The following is a 22,039-nucleotide window of genomic DNA, read 5'->3' as shown; positions in this document are numbered from 1 at the left end:
GGGAGCTTGACGTCCCAGTCCTTCCCCGTGGAGCAGACGCACTTTTTGAGCATGGAGACGACCGTGCGGTTCATCCGTTCGACCTGTCCGGATGACTGTGGGTGATAGGGGAGGTGGAATCTCACTTCCACTCCCAGAAGTTCAAACAGGGACGTCATTACACTGGATGTGAAATGAGTTCCCCGGTCAGAGTCAATGCAGAGTGGAAGTCCCCATCGACTGAAAACGTGGTTAATCAGCAGTACAGCGGTTGTGACGGCTGTATCGTTTGGCGCTGGAAGGCACTCAACCCACTTTGTGAAACTGCAAGTTACAGTTAGCATATATTTGTTTCCTCTTGCCGATTTGGGAACCGGTCCAACCCAGTCGATCTGCAGGTGGGACCAAGGGAAGGTTATTCCCCTGCGTTGCAGTGGTGCTCTAGCAAGCGGCTGGGAGGGTTGAAACTGGGCACAGATGAGGCAGCCTTGGACATAGCTGTGTACGTCCTTGGACATCGACGGCCAATATGCTACTTCTGTCAGTGACGCGAGGGTAGCTTTTGCTCCGCGGTGACCTCCAACCGGAGTGTCGTGGGCGTAGGCAAGCATGACTCCTCTGTGGTCAAGTGGAACAACCCAGCGCGGCGGGCTGTGATCGTCACGCATGTAAACTAACAAATCGTTTTGTAGTTTCAGGTGCGCGAGTTGACGATGCAGGGTTACCAAATCTCGGCTTGCGCCAGTAGGTGGTGACGGTTGTTTAGACATCGGGCCCTTTTGGAGAAGCTCGCGGATGAGCTTCAGGTCAGGATCTTGTTCCTGCATGGTGACTAGGTCCGCATCATGTGGTTGTCTGCCTAGAAACACGGGTACCCCAACGTTCTGAGGTTCGTCTGCCTGTTTAGCATGGCGACGAGTAATCGCGCAGACCTCGTGAACGGCCTTGGGTGGAAGCCACTCGTCTTTGAATTCCCAGCAGGTTCCCTGGTCAGCACCAAGCTTAGCAAGGCGGTCAGCTTCGTCATTACCATCTTTCTCTGGACCTATGGTCCTGGAGTGACCTTTGACCTTTTTCCAGTAGACCATTATGCCTTTCTCAGTGGTGAGCAGATCACACGCTAGGAATAACTCCGAGTGTTTCACGTCTCTGTTCCTGGCGTTTTTCATGTGGTTCTCCTTCCACATGGGGAAGTGAGAAATGAAGCTGTGTCTAGCGTAGTTTGAATCTGAGCAAAGGACGATTTGAGTGATGTCCAAGGCTGCCGCCTGCTGGAGGGTTATCAACACTGCAGCAATTTCGGCGTACTGACTAGACTTTTGGCCCAACCGGTAGTGATTTGGTTGCTTAGTGTCACAGTCAACCCAAACGACTCCAACCCCAGCACGGAGCTGGCCTTCGTGAAGGTAGGAGCATCCATCAGTGTAAACTTTCGGAAGCCCTTGGCAAACATTCTCATCAAAGTAGCGATGATTGGATGCGGTTGGGTAGACTGCGGCAGGTGTGTCCAGGGGGCCCATGACGGAGTCAGAGTCACAGTGCTGGCAGCCAGCTAGCCCTTGTCCTAGCGCTAGCTTGGTGTTCTGACCATACTTGACCTCAATGTTGTATCCTTGGAGCACCATCATCCACGTCGCAATGCGGCTGTTTGACACTCTTCCTTCGCGCAGACGCTGGCTGTTTAGGAAGGTGACAGGCTGATGACACGTTTCAATGATCACTTTCTGTCCACCGATGTAACTACGAAAGTGTTCGACGGCCCAGACTGTAGAGAGGAGAGCTCTCTCGCAGTCTGAGAATTGGAGTTCCACCTTGCTCAGAGGCTTGCTGGCGTATGCCACAACTCTCATGTCCTGATCGTGTTTCTGCTTCAAAGCAGCGCTCAGGCAGTGAGAGGAGAAAGTAGCCTCTATGTAGAACTCTTTATCCTTGTCTGGGTAAGCCAGACAGGGTGCGGGCGCCAACTTCTGTTTTAGGAACTGGAAGGAGTGTTCTTGGGGTCTGTCCCACACGAAAGGTGTGTCGTTCCGAAGTAGCTCGGTGAGGGGCCTCGCTATTTCAGCGTACTCCTCAATGAACTGCCTGGAGTAGTTGCAGACTCCGAGGAAGCTCCTGAGTTCAGTCAGATTAGCTGGGGCTTTGATGTCCTGAATGGCTCTAATGCGTCCCGCTTGGGGCTCGACTCCATTAGGGCCAACCAGCAGTCCAACATACTCCACTTTGGTTCGACACCACTGTCCCTTGAGAATCGCCAATTTAGCTCCGGCATCAGCGAGCTGTTGCAGCACGTGACGGAGTTCGGCCAGGTGCTCCTCGAAGGTTCGACTCCTCATCAAGATGTCATCGACATATATGAGGTTCCCTCTGGAAGCAGCATCTGACATGGCTTTGTGGAGGAAGATGTTGAACTCTGCAGGTGAGTTAGAGTAGCCAAAGGGGCAGCGGTTCCAAGTATATTGGCGATTTCCAAAGGAGAAAGCTAGTTTATACTGGTCCGCCGGCTCAACCTTCATGGTCCAGAAGCCGTTGGCTACGTCAACCGTAGAGAAGAAACGAGCATCTCTGACTCTGGCTAGCTCTTGATCTAAATGGATCATAGGCCATCTGGAGAGAGGTACTTGTTTGTTCAGTGCACGATAGTCTATGGTGAGACGCCATTTCCCAGTCGGTTTCAGAACCGGCCAGATGGGAGAGTTGTAAGTGGAGTTACACTCTCTGATGATGTTTTTCTCCTTCAGCTGATCGAGGATCTCCTGGATCGACTCATAAGCAGCGAGGGGAATCTTGTACTGACGTACAAAAGTAGGAGGGGCATTCGGGTTCGTTGGAATGCGAACCGTATGCAGGTTTGTGAGTCCACAGTCCAGGGAGTCCCTGGATAAGATGGACTGAAACTCATAGAACAGGCTTCTAAGCGCTGCTCTCTGCTCCTCTGACTCCAGCGCATCCGCTTTGTCAAGCTGCTGGCTGACTTCGGCCTCGAAGCCGTCATAAGGTTCAGAGGAGGAGGGTCTCTGGTGTTCCGGGCTTTCAACCGGTGACTCAGAGGGTTGAGTATTTATTGCAAAAACCGTTAGACACTGACCGCCGTCAGTATCTAAGGTTGCACTGCAAATGGGTTCCTCAGGAAGGGCTTCATGCCGCTTGATGGTAATCATTTGTGAAGGGAAAGTACTGAATGTGTCTGCACCAACCTGTCTGTCGTTCAAGAACAACGGAAGTTGTCCGATCACGGGGACTGAAAGTTCGAAGTCATGGAATGAGCTATCTATCAGCATGCCCAAGGGCTTTCCTGCCGGCAGGTGGATAGGACTCTGGGTCGGATTTTCGACCAACAAGTACGCAGAACGATTGTTCAGCTCCAAGAGTGGCGTGCCACAGACGGCTAAGTTGAGCTCCAAGAAGTGTGGTGATGGCTGGAAGAAGGCCTGTGTGCCTGGCAGCTTCTGATGCTTCATCAGAGTCAGACGAACGGGCACTCCTTTGACCTGTGGGGGCAGAACCGTGCTGGCCTCAACCACTGCACGGCAGGCCTGTGGAATGGTCTGACCGGACAGCAAGTGTTCAGGGCCTTCTGAGCCAGGCTCAGAGGATGGTGTGGCCCGGGCCCAAAGGACTTGATTGCAAGTGTCCAGCTGGGCACCGAGTCGGACCAGCAGATCTGCTCCAATGAGTGCAGGTGGATCAAGCTGTGGTATGATGCTGAATGTATGTGTGACCTGTCTTGCTCCAAGTTGGATAGTCAGAGAGCAGACCTCTGGCGCTTTCAGGAGCCTCTGCGGCCAAGTAGGTGACAAGAGCCGATGGCTACGTGTCACGCTGACCAGAAGGGGGTCCTTCTGACGCAGGTGTTCAAACGTCTGCTGGCTGATGGCTGACTTTTCAGACCAAAGAGCAAGGCGAGCATCTGAGATGTGGGTGCAGTTGATGGTAAGACCACCAACTATGTGTGGTGCATATGGCTGCAGGCTGACGTTCTTCAGCGAGCAGAGAAAAGATGAATGTGTGCGGAACGGAGTTCCAGGAGCGGTTTCATGCCTTTGCAGGCGGACATCGTCTGTGGGAGCCGTAGGGAGGGGCATGACCTTGGAACAAGGGTTTTGCGGCTCACTTATGCTGACCTCAAGAATGGAGGATGGTCGGCTGCTATCTGGGTTCCAGGGCTTAGGTGTGTCCACCTGGGCCCACAGTTGACCCTTCTGGCAGTCGATGAGGGGAGCTAGACGTTCAAGCAGGTCCTGACCAATGAGAAGTGGTTCAGTGTCTAGCTGGCAGACATAAAACGGGTGAACCAGAGTCATGTCTTGGAAGGTGATATCCAGCCACGCCCGGTGAGTGATACACTCCCGGGTCTGGGTGTAGCTGGTGATTTTCAGGTCACAAGGTTCAACCTGGACTGGTTTCCCGAGCGACCGCATGGTGTCAGACACGCGATGGAACAATGTGGAGCACATCAGGGTGATTTCTGAGCCGGTATCCAGCAGAGCATCAACTTGTATGCATCCACCTAGATTGGTGCTACAGTACAAACGGCGAGCATGATCATGGTTTGTTAAGTCACCAAGGAACTTCAGAAATTTAGTATCTGGTTTCTCTGGGGGGTAGATTTCAGGAGACTCCTGTGGTCTACCAGTAGTGTTTCCCCAACTGATCAGGTAAGTCCTGGCCACGCTGGGGGGTTGAGCCACGCCTAGTCATGCGGACGTTGGCTCTGAGTCTGGCTTCTTAGAAGCAGACTTTGGTTCAGGGGTCTCATCTGCAGATCTCAGCTGTTCCTTCTGTTTAGCTAGGAACTGCTGAAACATCTCCTGGAGGTCGGCTTTGGTCAAGTACTCACCTGCGGACTTGTGTTCGGGACCTACCTGTGGGCGGCGCTCCTTAAACCTTCCACTGTTCCGACCTGCCTGCCGTTGGTTTTGGTTGGGCCACTTCCTGTCTGATTGTCCAGACCTAGGTGGCCAATCAGCACCCCCCTTCCCCTGTTGAGGAGATTGGGACTGCTCTCGCGGTTTAGCAGGTCTAGGTTTAGCAGATTTTGGCTTAGTGGGTGGAGCTTCTGTGCCTTCAAGCTCCAAACGCGGCTCGGTGTCGGGAGTTAGGTGCATGACGCGGTGATGTGCGTCAGGCTTTTGGGGCTTTCCGCCGGCTTCCCAAGCCTGTTGAGCGTATCTCCTAATCTCCTGAGTTGTCAGTTTTTTCATCCGACAATACATTGAGACTTCGGAGCGAACACACTCGTGCAGGTTGTGAATGAACAGGGATCTGAAGGCAGGGTCTTCCTCGAGCCCAGGGCCGTTTCGACCTTGGAAATAAGCACTTTTGAGTCGGCGATAATACTCTCTGGGGGGTTCGTTCCTCCCGTGTTTGATGGAGAAGGCCCCCATTGTAGCTGACGCAGAGTCTGCATACGTGGCGTATTCATCTCTCAACGCTCGGCAGAGCGAGGAGTACCGATCACGAATGTCAGGTGGTAGAGTTTCCATGAAACCATGCACCGTTCTAGATGTGGTTTTCCAAATTAGCTTGAGCTTTTCCCTTGAAGAGGGTGCTGGAAGATCAAGCAGGCAACGTTCTATCCCCCTGAGATAATCGTCGACATTGGATTCATTGGTGTTAGGATCAAAGCGTTCTATATCTTTAGCTAGCGATTCAATTTGGCGTACACGGAGTCCTGACTCACGGTACGGCGCGTCATCCTCTGACTCTGACCTACGGTCTGTCTCAGAGGGCGCTGGATATCGCTGGTGTGATCTGGGCTCCCAATGCTGACTCCTGGGGCCCAAATCGTGGTTTGGCATGCTGTGGCGGGCTGCTGGCACGTCACGTGGGTGTCCTGGGAGGTCCTCCTCCCGGGGCACGTCTGCGTAGTATAGCCTGCGTCTTTCAACTGGGGCTTCTGCGTAATACGCTCTGTCCGGGTACGGACTGGCGTAGGATGCTTTGTCCTGCAGCTGGTTATCGGCATGCCGAATACCGGAGTAGCTAGGATGGGTGGATGGTTGAGGTGCAGGTTGGGGTGCATAACCCCAATCGGCACCTTGCACCCTTCGTGGACTGGGGGAGCGGTCTAAATAGAGGTGCCGCTCAGCTGGTTGACTTCTCACTGATTGAGAAGGCCGTGAAGATGAGGGTGGTGGTCCAACCTGGGGTTCGAGGGCGAACTGCCCTCGGCCCCTAGGTGGTCCTGAATGCCCTATAGTGTGTGTAGGGAACGGGGCCGAAGGTTGGGACAGATAAGCTTCATCTCTCCCCTGCGGCGTGCGTCCGTCCAGAGAGTCATGGTGTTTCCCCCCTTCCCACTGTCTGTTGTCATCAGCAGAGGGGGGCGGGGTCTCCTCCCCATCTTCCCCAGAATCGGTGCGGGTGTCGTCTTCCTCGATCAGCCTTCCATTTCGCTGTTTTTCAGCTAGCATACTCTGGAGGTTCATGATCTTCTGACCACGTTGGAGTCCTCTCTGATAGAGGATCAGGGCTAACTTAGCTAAGTGAACCTGGATTGGTTTTGTACCATCCGGGTTTTCTATTTGATCGATTACAGCGTCTAGCTCGTCGCTACGCTGTTCTTCAGTGAAATCCCTAGAAGGGTAGTCGGGTTCTCGAGCAACCGCGACCAGTTTGGACAATATTTGTCCAGAAAGTAGGCCAGGTTCATAGTCGTGGGCCGCAGCGCCACCTGGTTGCTGGGAGTTGGTCAGTTCACTACTCTGTCCCTCCATTTTTAACAACCGAACCAAAATAGCCTAGTAGAGCTTCTGCAGATAGCTCAAGCTGCACCTTTTGGGCAGCAACTGCTAGCTTTGTAGCAGAAAAACACTAAATTAACCTTTGTGCGCACAGGTTTTAGCGTTTTAAGATTGCACGGAATGCCGTGACTGACGCTTAAAATACTATTCCTTTCAGTATTTTAGCAAAAGCTGGTGCGTTGCCGTAGCAACGTCTTACAACACTTGCAGTGTTAAATATGCTAGTTATTCCTTCAGAATATTAGCAAACAAGGTGTTATCAGTCTTTGAGTGAAGGTTTCAGTTAGTTATAATAGCCACTGTGAGTTAAAGTCGCTAAATTAGCAGTTAATTTTAGCCTAAAAGGGTTAGTCAGAATTACTTACACGCTGCACCTTTAATGAGGAACTGAATTTTAACCTAAAAGGTTAGCCAGAATTAATTACACGTTGCACCTTTAAGGAAAAACTGAATTTTAACCTAAAAGGTTAGCCAGAATTAATTACACGTTGCACCTTTAAGGAAAAGCTGAATTTTAACCTAAAAGGTTAGCCAGAATTAATTACACGTTGCACCTTTAAAGAAGCACTGAGTTACTGGTGAGAGTTCGATGCAGCTTCCTGCTCAGCGAAATCAGCACCACTCTGTTGCTGGTTCAAGGCTGAACAACGGATTATTTTTAATTCAAGCTCTTTGGATTTATTTGTTTGTTTGTGCCGGATAGAAATCTCTGTGTATCCAAGCCTCACACGGCCGCACCAATAAAATGTTGGGGTTATTAGGAGCGAACAATTAGTAAGCTTCAACTTACTTTTGGATTCTTCAATAAATTCTGTAAATATGGGAATATTTACTGATTTATTAATTAATTAAGATATTCTTAGATATACGGGGCACCATTCCCCTTTTTCCGGGGAAAAATTGAATCCAAAACTCTTATCAGTCTTTCTTGAAGTTCGTAGAATCCTTGGAGCAGAGACTTCTCTTCGACACAACAAAGCTACTGGACACAAAAATCTGAATTTTATAACATTTAATTAACAATTTGTCAAATGAATAAACAGTGGAATAGATGAATAATAACCGTGTGATATGATTGAAGATGGATGTGTTTGCATGTGATGGAGGATGTATGAATGGGGTCCTTTGTTCTCACAAAGGAGTAGTGTGTATGTGTGTGTGTGTGTGTGTGTGTGTATGGATTCAAAATGGAGTCTTGAATACAAGATGGCTGACCCCTTTGTCTGGCTAAAGTGTGGGTGGCAACTTGCACTTTAACTTCCAAAGCACTTAGAATCAGTAGTAACTTAACCTTAAATCACTCAAAACATTTCAAAAGATCATGAAACAACACAAAAGATTAATCACAAATTAATATCTTTTAGTTTCAGCCTGGCCATGACAGAAACCATTTTAAGATACCAAACAATGATCAATAAGCAGTTTATTCTTTCAAAATGACCCGACGGACGTGTTTGGGACGAAAGAGGAAAACACGAAGCTACTTTTTAAGCAATAGACGCGGTTTATTGCTTATTTGAGACTATAGAGGAAACGGGAGAAGAAAAGGAGAGAAAAAAAATGAGTTTCCTGATCACCAAAGCAGCAAGGCGTCCCCCGCTGTTATGACTTGACGGTTCTCCGTTTTTCTCCGCAGTTTCCGGCGTCATCCGTCGGTTTGATGCTTTCTCCGTTGTTTGGCGTTCACGAGTGTTTCTCCACGGGCTGGACAGAGACAGCAAAGTTTCTTTCTGTGCTGAGTTATAACTTACAGCGTTTCTGAGAGCTGGATGGAGTTGTTGTTTCCCTCCTCAGTTCTGTGTCCTCAAACATCAGCTGGAGGGGAGCAGAAACGAGCAGATCTGATGGGCTTGCAGTTTAGTTTCCAGCAGTTCCGTGGCTCAACTTGGCACTTAGAGCTTCCGCGTGCTCAAGTTGTCGGAGCGTCGATAAGCGTGTCCTTACCGCCAGGTATCCTGGGCAAAAGAACGAGGTTTCTTTGTCTCTGCTGAAGATTTATGGTCTTAGTTCGCGGGGAAAGCTCCACGGCTTCCCGCACATGCGCAGAACGTGTTTCTGGTACTAGGCGGTGACATCATCCCAATGCTTCCGTGTGCAAAGCATCATGGGAAATGAAGTTTCTTGGCGCTGATGTGGTTATTTGCTTTTCAGAGCAATTTAAGCACAGTCATTTTGGAGAAAATCACTGCATAGTAATTTCCTCATGAGGTCAGACCCTCAACAGGCACAAATCCATTGTTGTATACGTCCAGTGTAAAGTTTCCACAGTCAGTGATGGTTTGGGGTGCCGTGCCATCTGCTGGTGTTGGTCCATCGTGTTTTCTGAGGTCAAAGGTCAACGCAGCCGTCTACCAGGAAGTTTTAGAGCGCTTCATGCTTCCTGCTGCTGATCGACTTTATGAAGATGCAGATTTAATTTTCTAACAGGACTCAGCACCTGCACGCAGTGCAGCTACCAGTACCTGGTTTAAGTACCATGGCACCGTAACCCCATAGAACATCTATGGGGTATTGTGAAGAGGAACAGGCCATACGCCAGACCCAACAGTTCAGAAGAGCTGAAGGCCACTATCAGAGCAACATGGGCTCTCATAACACCTGAACAGTGCCACAGACTGATCGACTCTATGCTGTGCCGCATTGCTGCAGTAATCCACGCCGAACTAGCCCCAACTAAACATTAAATGCTGTACATGCTCACACTTTTCAGTTCGCCAACATTTCTAAAATTCCTTTTTTTCTTGGCATTGGTCTTAGTTGATATTCTAATTTTCAGAGAAACTGAATTTGGGATTTTCATTAGTTGTCATTTATAATCATCAAAATGTATAGAAAATAAACATTTGAAATACATCTGTATGTTTGTAATGAATGAATCTAATATACAAATTTCATTTTTTGAATGGAATTACTTAAATAAATCCACTTTATTATGATATTCTAATTGTATCACCAGCACCTGTGTAGCTGTTAACTAACATCCTTTAAGCTTCTGGGGTTTATGACATTTTATTTAACCCATATTTGAATGTAGGTTACACATACATCTTTCTGACTTATTTATTTATTGGTAAGATAATTGTATCTACTATTCAGCACACTAGTCAGTCGGTTTTGGTTAGGTGAGTGGCGGTGGAGGGAAATGTGCTACTCACTGACTCCTACAGTCTATCTAGGCTGAAATGAAGCTTCTGACTAGAAGATGATCCAGGCTATCATAAAGTCTTGATGGTCCGCTGTCATTGGTAATAAATGCCATTCTAAATGAAACGCCCTGTGTGTCAGGTCTTTCCCAAAAAGCTGGTCACCTTCTCAACATGGATCGACCACACCCGTTGGGTTCGGAACTCCTGGGCCATGGCAGCCATTTTCATTGTGACTATGGCAGACCTTGTTGATATGGTGAGCTGCTTGAGTTGTTTTGACCTTTACAGGATTATGTAGATGAATGATTAGCTCCTAGCTGCTACTGTCCTATAGATCTGCTGATAAACAATACATTAAAATGATGTTGTCGCCATCAGATCAGAGATGATGGATTTATTTTTTATAAGTTGCAGCGACAGGAGATGATTTTGTGTCTCTTTGATGTCTAGCTGAGTTGTCTGCCTCAAGTCCCAAATTCAGGCAGCACCACAAAGGCCCCCTCTTCTTCTTTTCCCTCACGGCCCAGCCTTGAAGGTTGCCTGAACAATCCTAAATATTACAGCTACATGTCTGTGCTTGCACTCATGGCCACCATCATGCTGGTTCAGGTCAGTCACATGGTCAAGCTCACACTGATGCTGCTCATAACAATGACAACTGGCATTGTTAATATCTACAGCTGGAAGGAGATCTTTGACCGCTATGACATGCTCCGCTTCCAGGATTACAGGTAAATCGATTTGGATCGGTAGGGTTGAAGTTGAACTCTCAAGTCAGATTTCTGTTCGTAGTTTTGATCCCTAAAAGTAAACTTTAGTTTTGTTTAAACAACCGTTGATGTTCCAGTGGGAGTTATGATGGCTTCTGCTTTTTATCATAAAGAGATAAAGAGTCACACTAACATTGTCATTTTTCTACAGTAATGGATGTAATGGTGTAGCTGTTAGCTTGCTTCATAGCAGCCATTTATTAGCAAAAACTTGTATTAATCATCAACTGTCACGGGTGCAGATGTGTTCCTAGATTAACTACGTTGTTACTTGTTACTGTTCTTCCTCGTAGGTCAAAAATTCTACCTTCCAACATCACAGTGACTGTTATGATCTTCATTATGATGGTCAGCTTCTATTACTTCTCCAGACATGTAAGTCCGTGTATCTTAAAGTAACTGACCCTGTCCTAACAGGGATAGACACGCTGATGGGTGTTCAGAACACGGCTTTTAACAGCAATCACCAAAATGACACACAAATGTTCCAACAAGTCTTGTCTTGTTTTACATAGCTGATGGAACTGTTGTTCCTTATGACCATACAAAGAAAAGCCAACATTTTAATGAGGAATTTAATCCTAAAACTGGAGATGACCCATTAGTCATTTACCGCCTACTCATGATTAGCAGTTTCTATCCCATGAGGGATGACATTGCCTTCCCCTGATCCAGCTGCTCTTCACTTTGTCTGGTTGAAGGTGATGTCCCCCACCATTATTTTCATTAAGAGTAAAACTCCAAATCTTTGAAGAAAAACTCAACCTCCTCCACTCTTTATCTCTCCTTTTCATACGTCTGACAGCTGACCCAAAGCTATGGCGCTACCAGACTCTTTCCAACGTCATAGACTGAGATGCATTCCAAGTTGCATAATTCAAGTCTAAACATAAGTTTTGCTGTCAGCATTTTACTGTAAAAATGGAATGGTTATGCTCCCCACCCCGTGCCCTATCTTATTGTCAAGACATTGCCGGTCTGCCAGGGGCAATGCTCCACGGTTTAAGAATCTCTGTATTGGTGCACGTCACAGCTGTTTCCAAGCCAACATTTCCAACGCTAACAGCGGTCCTTGTTGCTGGTTTAAGGTGGAGAAGCTTGCTCGAACTCTCTTTCTGTGGAAGCTCGAGGTCAATGAGCAAAAGGAGAAGGTGTATGAGATGCGGCGCTGGAACGATGCTCTGGTCACAAACATGTTACCTGAACATGTGGCCCGACACTTTCTGGGCTCCAAGAAAAGGGATGAGGTTGGTGGTTCATACTTTTTGTGTGTTCTTGCCACATATCATCCAAGCTCAGCCTCATTTTGAGCTCAAGTGTCAGGCTTCTCATCTGGGCCAGGGGCGTGTCCAGGGAGTGGCCTGGGGTAGCACATGCCACCCTTGGAATCTGATTGGCCACCCCAGGTGCCACCACACTAATTTATCTTTAAATAGGCTTTTCATTGTCCACAAAAGGCTTGGGGGTAAAACGAGAAAGCCTAACCATTGGTGCCACCCATGCACAAAGTTGGACCTCACCTGGGCCACCCCATTTTAAAAGATCTGGACACGCCACTGATCTGGGCTCAACATAGTGAGCAGTGAGGAGAGCTGTAGCGTGTGACAAGACCCAAACGTGGGAGTGCTAGCAATGGGGGATGTCTGACACAAGCCTCAAATAGAAACAAGGGTGAGGCTGCATTCCAGAAAATTAAAAAGAAAAGGCTTACTGTTCAGATGCAGGTGAATGAGGTGGGCGTGGAAGCTCTGCAGCACATACCTTCTTTTACATCCCTACTCGATACTGTACATTTTGATAGGGGTTGAAAAGGGCTTAATAAAAAAAATTGATTTGTACCTTATGTTTCTGCTACTAACTCTAGCCATCATCAGAGTTAGCCGCCTAACTTTTTTTTTTTACTAAGCTGTGTAAAAAAATAAAGTAATGGATTATGAAGTTACACACAGAGGGTGTTACACACACTAAATGGTTTTACCTGACATATACACCCTTTAACAATAGATAAAAAAAAAATTAACATGTCCTATCTTATGTATCATTTTTCTGGTCCAATGCAAACACTGATGTGAAGTTTGATTTTATTTTGAAAGGCATGTCACAACCACATGAAGGCTGACTGGATAGTTTGCCAAATCAATATAAAAGTCAAATTCTTTCCTGTGGCTTGTTTTCTGCTTTCATCTTTTTAGTCCAGACCTGAAATCAAAACTTTATATCAAAATGGATTTGTTGTGCTCATTTTTATGTTGTGTTGTTTTTCAGGAGCTGTACAGCCAGTCCTATGATGAGATTGGAGTCATGTTTGCCTCAATTCCCAACTTCTCTGACTTTTATACTGAAGAGAGCATCAATAATGGTGGCATTGAATGTTTACGTTTTCTCAACGAGATCATCTCAGACTTTGACAGTGTAAGTTTCTATTTCTACGTTGGTGTTTTGATCACAGCTAGTGAACATGAAGTGGTGACCGTTTTGACAGATGTTCAGAAAAGGTGGTAAAAGAAGCAACGTGTGTAAATATGCAGGTCTTTCTTTTTGTGAAGTGGTTGACCCTATAACAGCTCATCTCTTAATTAAATTTACAAGATTTTTAGACAAGTTACTTAATTAATAATAATAATAATAATAATAGTAGGGACTCTTTTTGGGACTCTGGTAGTTTGTCCTAAAGTTGAAAGTGGAAGCTGGCTGTTGCTACTTGTCTGACATTTGCAAAATGTGCAAGCGAGTAGTGGGTGACGGGCGCAGGCAAATGCGGAAGTGTTGTGGCTCAGTAAGACTGAGCCATGTTATTGGCTAAGGCTTTTAGACAAATACGAGGGAACAACTTCATTATTGTATTTTATTTATTTTTCTTTATAGTTATACAGTGCCAGAATGTTAGAAGGCATGAAACACGTTTTAAGCTAGCTTGCTTTTTCAGATTGATCATGGTATCTTTAAGTGCTACAGCTTAGCCTCAACCCGATGGCTTGATTATCACCTGTAAGTCGCTTTAGACAAAAGCGTCTGCTAAATACATAAGCATAAACAGAAATCCTGTCACCAGGTTCAAAGTAACAAAGCTACAGCCATTGAAGCTTCAAACCAAATATGATTTTCAAGCCCCTAAATTCAATGTAACATCCACACGTCCTCTGTTAACCATCTTTACTGTGAGGAGGCACATCTTTTAAAGGCGTAACATGCAACTTTTTCAAATAATTTTTAGAGGCCGACTGATATGTTTTTTGAAGGCTGATACGGATTTTTAAAGAATTTTGTTGCCAATGGCCGATAGCTAAAGCTGATTATGAAGGCCGATTTACATACGTTTTGGCAGCACATTGATTGTGAAAGACAACTGAACACTCACTATGTGCAATATTAATTAAATAAGTCAATACATTGTTTAATATTTATTGAACTTAAAATATGAAACAAACTCAAAGCATGAAAAAAAGGGTGTGTTGGTGTCTTCCAGGTCCTTACTTCAGTTTAATACTGGCAGCAGTTGACCACACAGGTGCCAGATTTTTTTCCCCTCGCTTTTGAAAATAATTTTGGCCGATATAGAAAAATTGAAGATATCAGCCGGCCGATCGATCGGTCGGCCTCTGATCATTTTCTTGAGCCAGTATGAGCTAAAATGACCCTTTACATGGTTAATGAAAAGTCTCTCTAACCCCCCACTGCCCTCTGTGGCCAAAATACCGCCCTTGCAACTTCAGATTGGCAGGCTGCCACATGTTGGACCTAATAAAATGGAGCATACATGGCACTGGAGTGTGCTTTTAGAATGTTTCCTGCATGTTTTAGATCATGAACACAGCTGCTTTGTTTAATTTAATTTAATTTCATTTCATGATGAATCACTTCTGTAGACACCAATGAAGGCTGGGGAGACATTTCAACAGTTAGTTTAAGGTGTTAAAAAAGACTAACGCACAGCGAGAAGATAAGTTTCACTTTTGGTTTTCCTAACTGGACACTAGTTGGTGCTAAAACAAGCCAAAACTGTTAAGTATCCCTTTTATAATGTTTCTCATAGAGAGAAAACACAGAATTCCTGAAAATCTGGACATACGAGCCAAGAATGCAGAATTAGTTTGATCTGTAACAAATACAATTTAAATCACCCAACAATTTTGCATGTTTACAATAAAGATAAGTTATACTCCCAATTGTACCAGTATAGTTAAAATCTAAGGATAATACACATTTGTGAGGTTGACGTTAAAAACAACTGGGTGTTATACAGGGTATCCGCGGGTCCTTAAAAAGTCTTAAATTTACTTTTCCAAATTTAAGGCCTTGAAAATCCTTTAAAATTACAAATAATCCTTAAATACAGTTTCCAAAGGTCTTAAATTACCAAAGACCCAATAAACTAGATTATTTTATTCATTTTTGTGAATTTCTAGTTAGTCTTCAGCATTTTTTGTGTATGATGTTGGCGTAAGCGGAACCGTACGCATTCAGTTGGTTGTGAAAGGGGGCTATTTTTAGATGTGCACATTAGCTGGTTAAGCTAGTGGGAGCTTGTGCCGTGGAGAAGTGCAAGTTTAATAGTAACTGGATGATTAATCCCACGTTCGTGACGTGGTTAGCACCGGTCCCAGGCAATAGCTGGAAATTATAGCAGAAATTAAATAAAAAAAAAATAGCTTAAATTTGGTCAAAGTGGCCTTAAAAAAGGTCTTAAAAAGTCTTAAATTTGGCTCCCATAAACCTGCAGATACCCTGGTTATAGGTTTAATTTTCCTGTGTGTAATTTTCAACAGTGCATGTGTTAATTTATTTTTTTGTATTTATAAATTCTTAATAAGTGTGTATGTTTTTTTTTAACATATTTGCAATTACCCAATGGTTTGAACTGAATGTTTTTACAGTTTACAAATCCAGTTTTAGACATAAAAGCTACATACAAAACAGGGTGACCGTTTCCAAGTGAGGTATTACATATGCTCAGATATGACTCAATTTTCTCCCCATAGAAAAATACATTATTTATTTTGTCTGGATTTGTAAAAAGTTGCCAATAACAAAGTTATTTTTAAACTCTGCCAAGTAAAAGCTGTGGACACTGAAAGGTCAAAGTAGGACTGGGTGCAGCGAATCACTGCATCCTCTGAGTATGAATGAAAGGTTATTTTTAAAAACATGTTTCCAAGAATGTTTATGTAAACGAAAAATGACAAGGGGCCTGTCACTACCCGATCCATACCAGAAACCCAATCCGTACCGCACATGCGGGAAAGGTGTCTACTTTAGCTCAAAGCACTTTACGATAGTTACGGGTCAGAGTGTCAGAGTATATTGCCACTACCCGATCCGTACCGGAAACCCAGACCTGACAAGGACTGATAAAGAGAGACTTTTGATATTAAAGATGAAAGATCAACATTAGTTTTCGTACTTACCTTTTAGTCTGTAATTAGGCGTCATTCTTCTTATTTTACGGCGCTGTTGTTCGATCGGGGGAAGCTCTCTATTGAGGAGAAAAGCATGAATATGTATGTATACAGAGATATCCATTGTTTAAATGTCCCGGGTAGTTGAAAAGAAGCCAGAGCTGTAGAGAAATTTAGGAGCTACATGTGACGCATCAAAAGGAAGTAACTTAAGATTTGCGCATATGCGGTATGAATTGGGTTTCCAGTATGAATCGGGTAGTGACAGAACACAGAAGGGGAGGCTGTTGCTTGGCTGGTAGAGCAGTCACCTCTTGATGTTAGATCTGTCTGAATAGTTTGGCTTCTGCTTGTTGGACCGATTGCAAACCTTCTAAGTGAAGTGAGAAAAAACAATAACTGAAATGCAATTGATAAAAATGTGATCAACAGTATGAAAATGCTTAGAAATGAATTAGTAAAGAGACAAGAAGTTTGACTTTTATGGATGCTATAACAGTTGTGAAATTTCTTCAAAACCTTTCTGGAATGATGACAGAATAAAGTTCAATAAAGACTCACCAGAATCTGGTTCAGAGGCAACACAGTTTTTATATTTTAAGTTGATGTAAATGAGTAAAATCCAGGTTTTCTCCTGTTGATCACCATCTGCTATTTTGCTTTTTTCTTCTCAGATTTACAAACAATGGATATTTGTTGAATGTATTGGATTTTGTGTCTTAAGCATAAACTAACCATTGGTCTCTGTCCATGTCAGCTGCTAGATGAACCACAATTTCGCTGCATCACAAAGATCAAGACTATTGGCAGCACCTATATGGCAGCATCAGGTGTCACCTCAGATATCAGCAATGGTTATACCTGCACGAAGGTAAGCAGATCACGTGACTTCTGTCTTTGTATCCTTTTACTGACTTGTGGGAAAAAACTAGAGGCTAAAGGAGGCAAGAAAAGCACCGATGGCACATTGTTTCAACCCAAGTTTGAGTGGTTACATTTTGGTATTAGTGTTCCAATACAAATACTAATGAATACTTTTTCACTTTGAATGTCCTACACACCTACATGGATGGATGGATTTCCTGGAGCTAGTACTGTATTGAAGATATTTTGCTTTTTCACAGTCATACCATTGGATACAGACAGTGGAACAAAAGGTATTTGGCAGTCACCGATTGGGCATGTTATTCCACTTACAAAGACGAGGGATCTGTAATTTTCATTAAAAGTACAGTTAAACTGCGAGAGACAGAATGTAAAAGATGATGATGATTTTAAAAGAATTTCTTTGTATATTGATGCAGAAAATAAGTATCTGGTCAATACCAAAAGTTCACCTCAATATGTCTCTAGAGCATTGGTGTTTTGGGGCTGTTGCTGGGCAACACAGACCTTCAACTCCATCGACAGATTCTCTATTGCAGTGGTTAGCAAACTTATTTCTTGAGGACCCAGTTGCTTGTGTCGAAGATGAGCCAGGACCCTCAACCCCAACTCCTACACACATACACACATTAAATGTGATCATTTACAAATTTTACACAGACATATAGAACTATAACTTTTATATGGAGTTCTGATTACACTGTAGTGTGTGTTATTGGGACGTTATGTGTAATTTTACAAATAAAATCTTGCTAACCTCAGAAAGACTAAATTATGGGGACCCACTTGGGGGTCCCGACCCCCAGTTTGGGAATCACTGCGTCTATTGGACTGAGGTCTGGAGACTGTTAAGGCCTCTGCAGTACCTTGAAATACGTTTTACTTAGCTACTCTTTCATCACCTGTGTGGTGTGTTTGGGATCATTGTCATGCTGGGCGATCCTGCCATGTTTGATTTTCAATGCACTCATTGATGGAAGGAGGTTTTTGCCCAGAGTCTCACAATACATGGTCCCATTCATTACAGATCAGTCTTCTTGTCCCCTTTACAGATAAGCAGCCCCATGGCATAATACTTCCACCCCCATGTGGCACAGTGGGTATGGTGTTGGCATGCAGCTCGTGATTCTTTCCTCTCCAAACACGGCATGTGGTGTTCCTACCAAAGAGTTCTATTTTTGTCTCATTTAATCACACAACGTTCTCCCAATCCTCCTCTGGATCATCCAGATGGTCTCTAGCAAATTTTAAATCGCTCTGGACACGCGCTGGCTTTAGCAATGGGACCTTTCAAGCGCCGCAGAATCTTAATCCATGATGACGTAGTGTGTTCCTAGTAACGTTTGACCTGTGGTCCCAGCTCTCTTCAGATCATTGAACAGTTCCCCATGTGTAGACAAGATCATTTGTACCCCATTAGGTGAGGTCTTACATGGAGCCCCAGGTTGAGGGAGATTGTCAGAGATCTTGAATTAATTTCATTTTCTAAAAACTGCTTCAACAATTGATCTCTTCTTACCAAGCTGCTTGTCTACTGTGGAATACTCTTGTGCAGGTAACCTTGTCCCTAGTGTCCTTAGACAGCTCTCTGATCTTTAATACCGATAACAAGTTCAAACAAGTGTCATTAGTGCAGATGACAAGGGGAGAATATGAGAGCTTCTTAAACACCTAACAGACCTGTAAAAAAACAGAATTATTGCCTGTTTTTAAGTGCTAAATGCTTATTTTCTGCACCATTATACAAATAAATTCTACAAATAAATCATAAAATGTGATTTTCTGGAATTCTTTTTAATTCTACCTCTTGAAATTTACCTATAATAAAAATTACAGACCTCTCATATTTTAAGATAAACAATTTGCACAATTGGTGGCTGTCAAATACTTTTCTGCCTCGTACATACTAGTGTGTACAGTTGTGGAAACCTGACTCTCTAGAAAAAAGTTAAATGTTATATTCTGATAATAGTATACCAGCTTTGTGTCCTGGTGTTCCAAATCAGAACTCTGGAATAAAGCCCTGCGTTTGAATATTTTAAAAATTCCATTCCTGCCCACTGTTTATTTTCTGACCATTACCGCCTGCTCCCACAATGTCATTACTGCAATGTCCTACAGTGTTATTGTCCAACCCCACTTCCACCCACAGATCCATTAATTAAAAATAAAAAGTACTTTATGATCAAATACACTTACCATACATGAAAAGTTTTTGATTTTAGAAGATCAAGCTTTTTTATATTGGCATTTTCATTATTTTTAGTTGTATCCTCCTCAGTCTTAATTTTGTCACAAACCTCAATTATGTTCTCCATCTGACGGACACTCTTTTGACTTACGGTTTTTTTTTAGCCGCTTTCTCCAGGCCACCGTTGTTTTTTTTTTTTAACTGCTAGCACCTGCAAGATTTGTGTTGTGGCAAGTGGATCTTACAAGACCCCAGTACCAATGTGGTTCACTTCAGACGTGGTTACATCTAAAGGTGGAGGAAAAGAGGAAGATGGCAATAATCATTTTAATGATGACATCCAAAACGACTGTATTATAGTGCTGAAGGATGACTGAGATGTTCCAGATCTAAGTGTAATATTAGCTGAAAACTTTATATTTAACCCAAAGGAGCTGTGGGCAAGAAATGTCATACCACATCATATGAATCAAATTTCAGTCTGCCTGTCGGGTAATTTCTGCTGGGATGGCCTGGTTGAAGGAAACCCGAGAGTGGTCAGCAGCTGCAGGTGCACTGGAGCTTGGTTCACAGTGGCTCGGTGTCCTCCGCAACTAATAGGAGTCATACTATTCTTACATTTTGATTAAAATTGGACAACTAATCCATCCAAATCTGTTGTGAATGAGATTAAAATGATTGCATTCACAAATGAACCAGATTGAATTTAATTCAGATAAAATATGATCAAGGTTAGTTTTGATCTTGATTTAATTTGATTCATCTCTAAAGATAAACTTTCTTCTCCATCTTATTTGTGTCTGACAGAAGGAAGAGCAGTCTGACCGAGAGCGTTGGCAACACCTGGCAGACCTGGCAGACTTTGCTTTGGCCATGAAGGTCACCATCATGAATATCAACTACCAGTCATTCAACAACTTCATGCTGCGCATTGGTACATGTTCATACTTCACCAAGGGCTTGGGGGGAGCAAAAATGAAAAAAAAAAAAGTTTTACAACTACTACTGCTAGTCGTAGAGAAAATACAGACTAACAAAAGCTCAGATAGAGAATGAGGAGGCCAGTGGTTTCAGATTTGTTTTTGTTTGATTGTTTAAAACTTACAATAGCAATTTGACTTAAGGGAGAGCAAGGGCCAAAAAAAACATAGAAAACTAAAAGTGTTTACTAATCTTACCATCTAAATCTAAAACAAACCTGCATTATAAGCAACGTTAACAGGAGAAAATGGGTTCCCTATATTAAGGTAGCGAGCCTGTCTCTTTCAGGTGTCTTAGTTATACCATTAATCACTAGGGATGTCCCGGTACTACTTTTTCACTTCCGATACAAAACCGATATTGCATTCTTCAGTACTGACCTATACCGATATCAATCCGATACGATATCAGCACAAATCATACATATTTTACCTATTGTCTAGTGTGGAATGCATGAAAGCCTTGATCAAGTGTTATTACTCAAATCAGAGAACAAGAGCCAATAACAGTAAGTATGAAAAAATGACAATTTTTTTCTTAACCATTGGTTGCAAAAATGGGAACCTTAATGGACTGCTTATATCGTAAATTTTTGATGCGGTCCGATATAATCTGATACACTGTTTTTAGGCCGATATCGGATTACTCCCGATATCGATATCAGAATGGGCCATCCCTATTTATCACTGACTTAGTTTCAGTTATATAAAGTCCAGAAAATGAGCTTGCAGAGCAGGAGTTAGTAAGAGAACAAGGACCTTATCACCTGGGCTTTAAAGTTCAAGGAGCTACTTTCTCATCGTAATCCCTTTTCATCTTTTGCTCAGAGGACAGGCCTTCTGCTGTTTGTCATGGTAAAAGTGTTCTTTAAACTCTGGAACATAATCGAGAATGTTAGTTTTGATTAATTAATCAAATGACACCAGTTGATCTCAGTAAGTAGGGGTTTACATCCATCTAATATCCGTAAGAGCGGAGCTGGGGCGGGTTTTATACGTGGGCAGAATTTGCGGGAACGTGCGATCACATGAAGAGGTGGAGGGGAAGGAGGGACAAATGTGTTCATGCTAAGAAGTTTCTTAAAAACAAAGAAGAAAAAAACATAAATACAATAGTAAATGAACTATCATGACAGGATACCACAGAACAGTGCTACTCCCTCTTTTGTCCTGGCGGGGAATTGCTTTGCAACGCTCCCCAGGAGACTGAGAAGTCCGAGAGCAAAACGTCTCCATCCGTGCATACGTGTCTCTCCCTTGTGGAGCTGACAGAGAAGTATAAATTAGGCTTAAGACAACAAAAATTGATCCTCTCAACACTAGTGTTCCAACCCAAACCACAAAACTGTTAGTGCAGTTTCTGGTCAGCAGAGGGCTACAGAGTGCTGTACAATACAAAGTTGTTCAAGTTTCTGTCTCAAGAACCACTGAAATCACTTTGAAATAGACAGCTGCTAGGTGTTCCCTCTTTAGTGTTGCTTTAAAGACTGAAACTCTTTTATTTTTTGCAAAAATGTTGTTTACTAAAACTGGCTTCAACTTAAAATCGGTCTCACCCAAAAGACACACACACACACACACACACACACACACACACACACACACACACACACACACACACACACACACACACACACACACACACACACACACACACACACACACACACACACACAATGATTCTTAACGATTATTCTAACAAACCACAGTCCTGATCTCGTATATTTCCTGCAGGTCTAAATAAGGGCGGGGTGCTAGCAGGGGTCATCGGTGCACGCAAGCCTCACTATGACATCTGGGGCAACACTGTGAATGTGGCCAGTCGCATGGAGTCTACAGGGGTGATGGGAAATATTCAGGTACAGCTCTCATATTAATGACAAAGTTCTGAGTTATTGTTTTCATCTATTTTATGTATTCATTTTATTAAAGAGTAAGCATTAATTTTG

The 22,039-nt window shown here is 43.8% G+C and overlaps 1 protein-coding gene across 3 annotated transcripts in view; it reads left to right on the top strand.

Moving 5' to 3' along the window:
* adcy3a (adenylate cyclase 3a) overlaps positions 1 to 22,039 on the top strand; it is a 59,589-nt gene that overhangs the window by 32,200 nt on the left and 5,350 nt on the right. For all 3 annotated transcript variants that reach the window (XM_070550945.1, XM_015949496.3, XM_070550944.1), the window contains exons 13-20: positions 10,008 to 10,124; positions 10,319 to 10,599; positions 10,932 to 11,013; positions 11,727 to 11,885; positions 12,904 to 13,050; positions 16,792 to 16,905; positions 19,918 to 20,044; positions 21,825 to 21,949. In XM_070550945.1, coding sequence (XP_070407046.1) covers positions 10,008 to 10,124; positions 10,319 to 10,599; positions 10,932 to 11,013; positions 11,727 to 11,885; positions 12,904 to 13,050; positions 16,792 to 16,905; positions 19,918 to 20,044; positions 21,825 to 21,949 — 1,152 coding nt within the window. The remainder of the gene's footprint in view (positions 1 to 10,007; positions 10,125 to 10,318; positions 10,600 to 10,931; positions 11,014 to 11,726; positions 11,886 to 12,903; positions 13,051 to 16,791; positions 16,906 to 19,917; positions 20,045 to 21,824; positions 21,950 to 22,039) is intronic.

Source organism: Nothobranchius furzeri, chromosome 5, assembly GCF_043380555.1.
Source record: "Nothobranchius furzeri strain GRZ-AD chromosome 5, NfurGRZ-RIMD1, whole genome shotgun sequence".
Taxonomy (NCBI): domain Eukaryota; kingdom Metazoa; phylum Chordata; class Actinopteri; order Cyprinodontiformes; family Nothobranchiidae; genus Nothobranchius; species Nothobranchius furzeri.
Note: the sequence above shows the minus strand (reverse complement) of the source record. Positions and strands in the feature narration are given on the sequence as shown.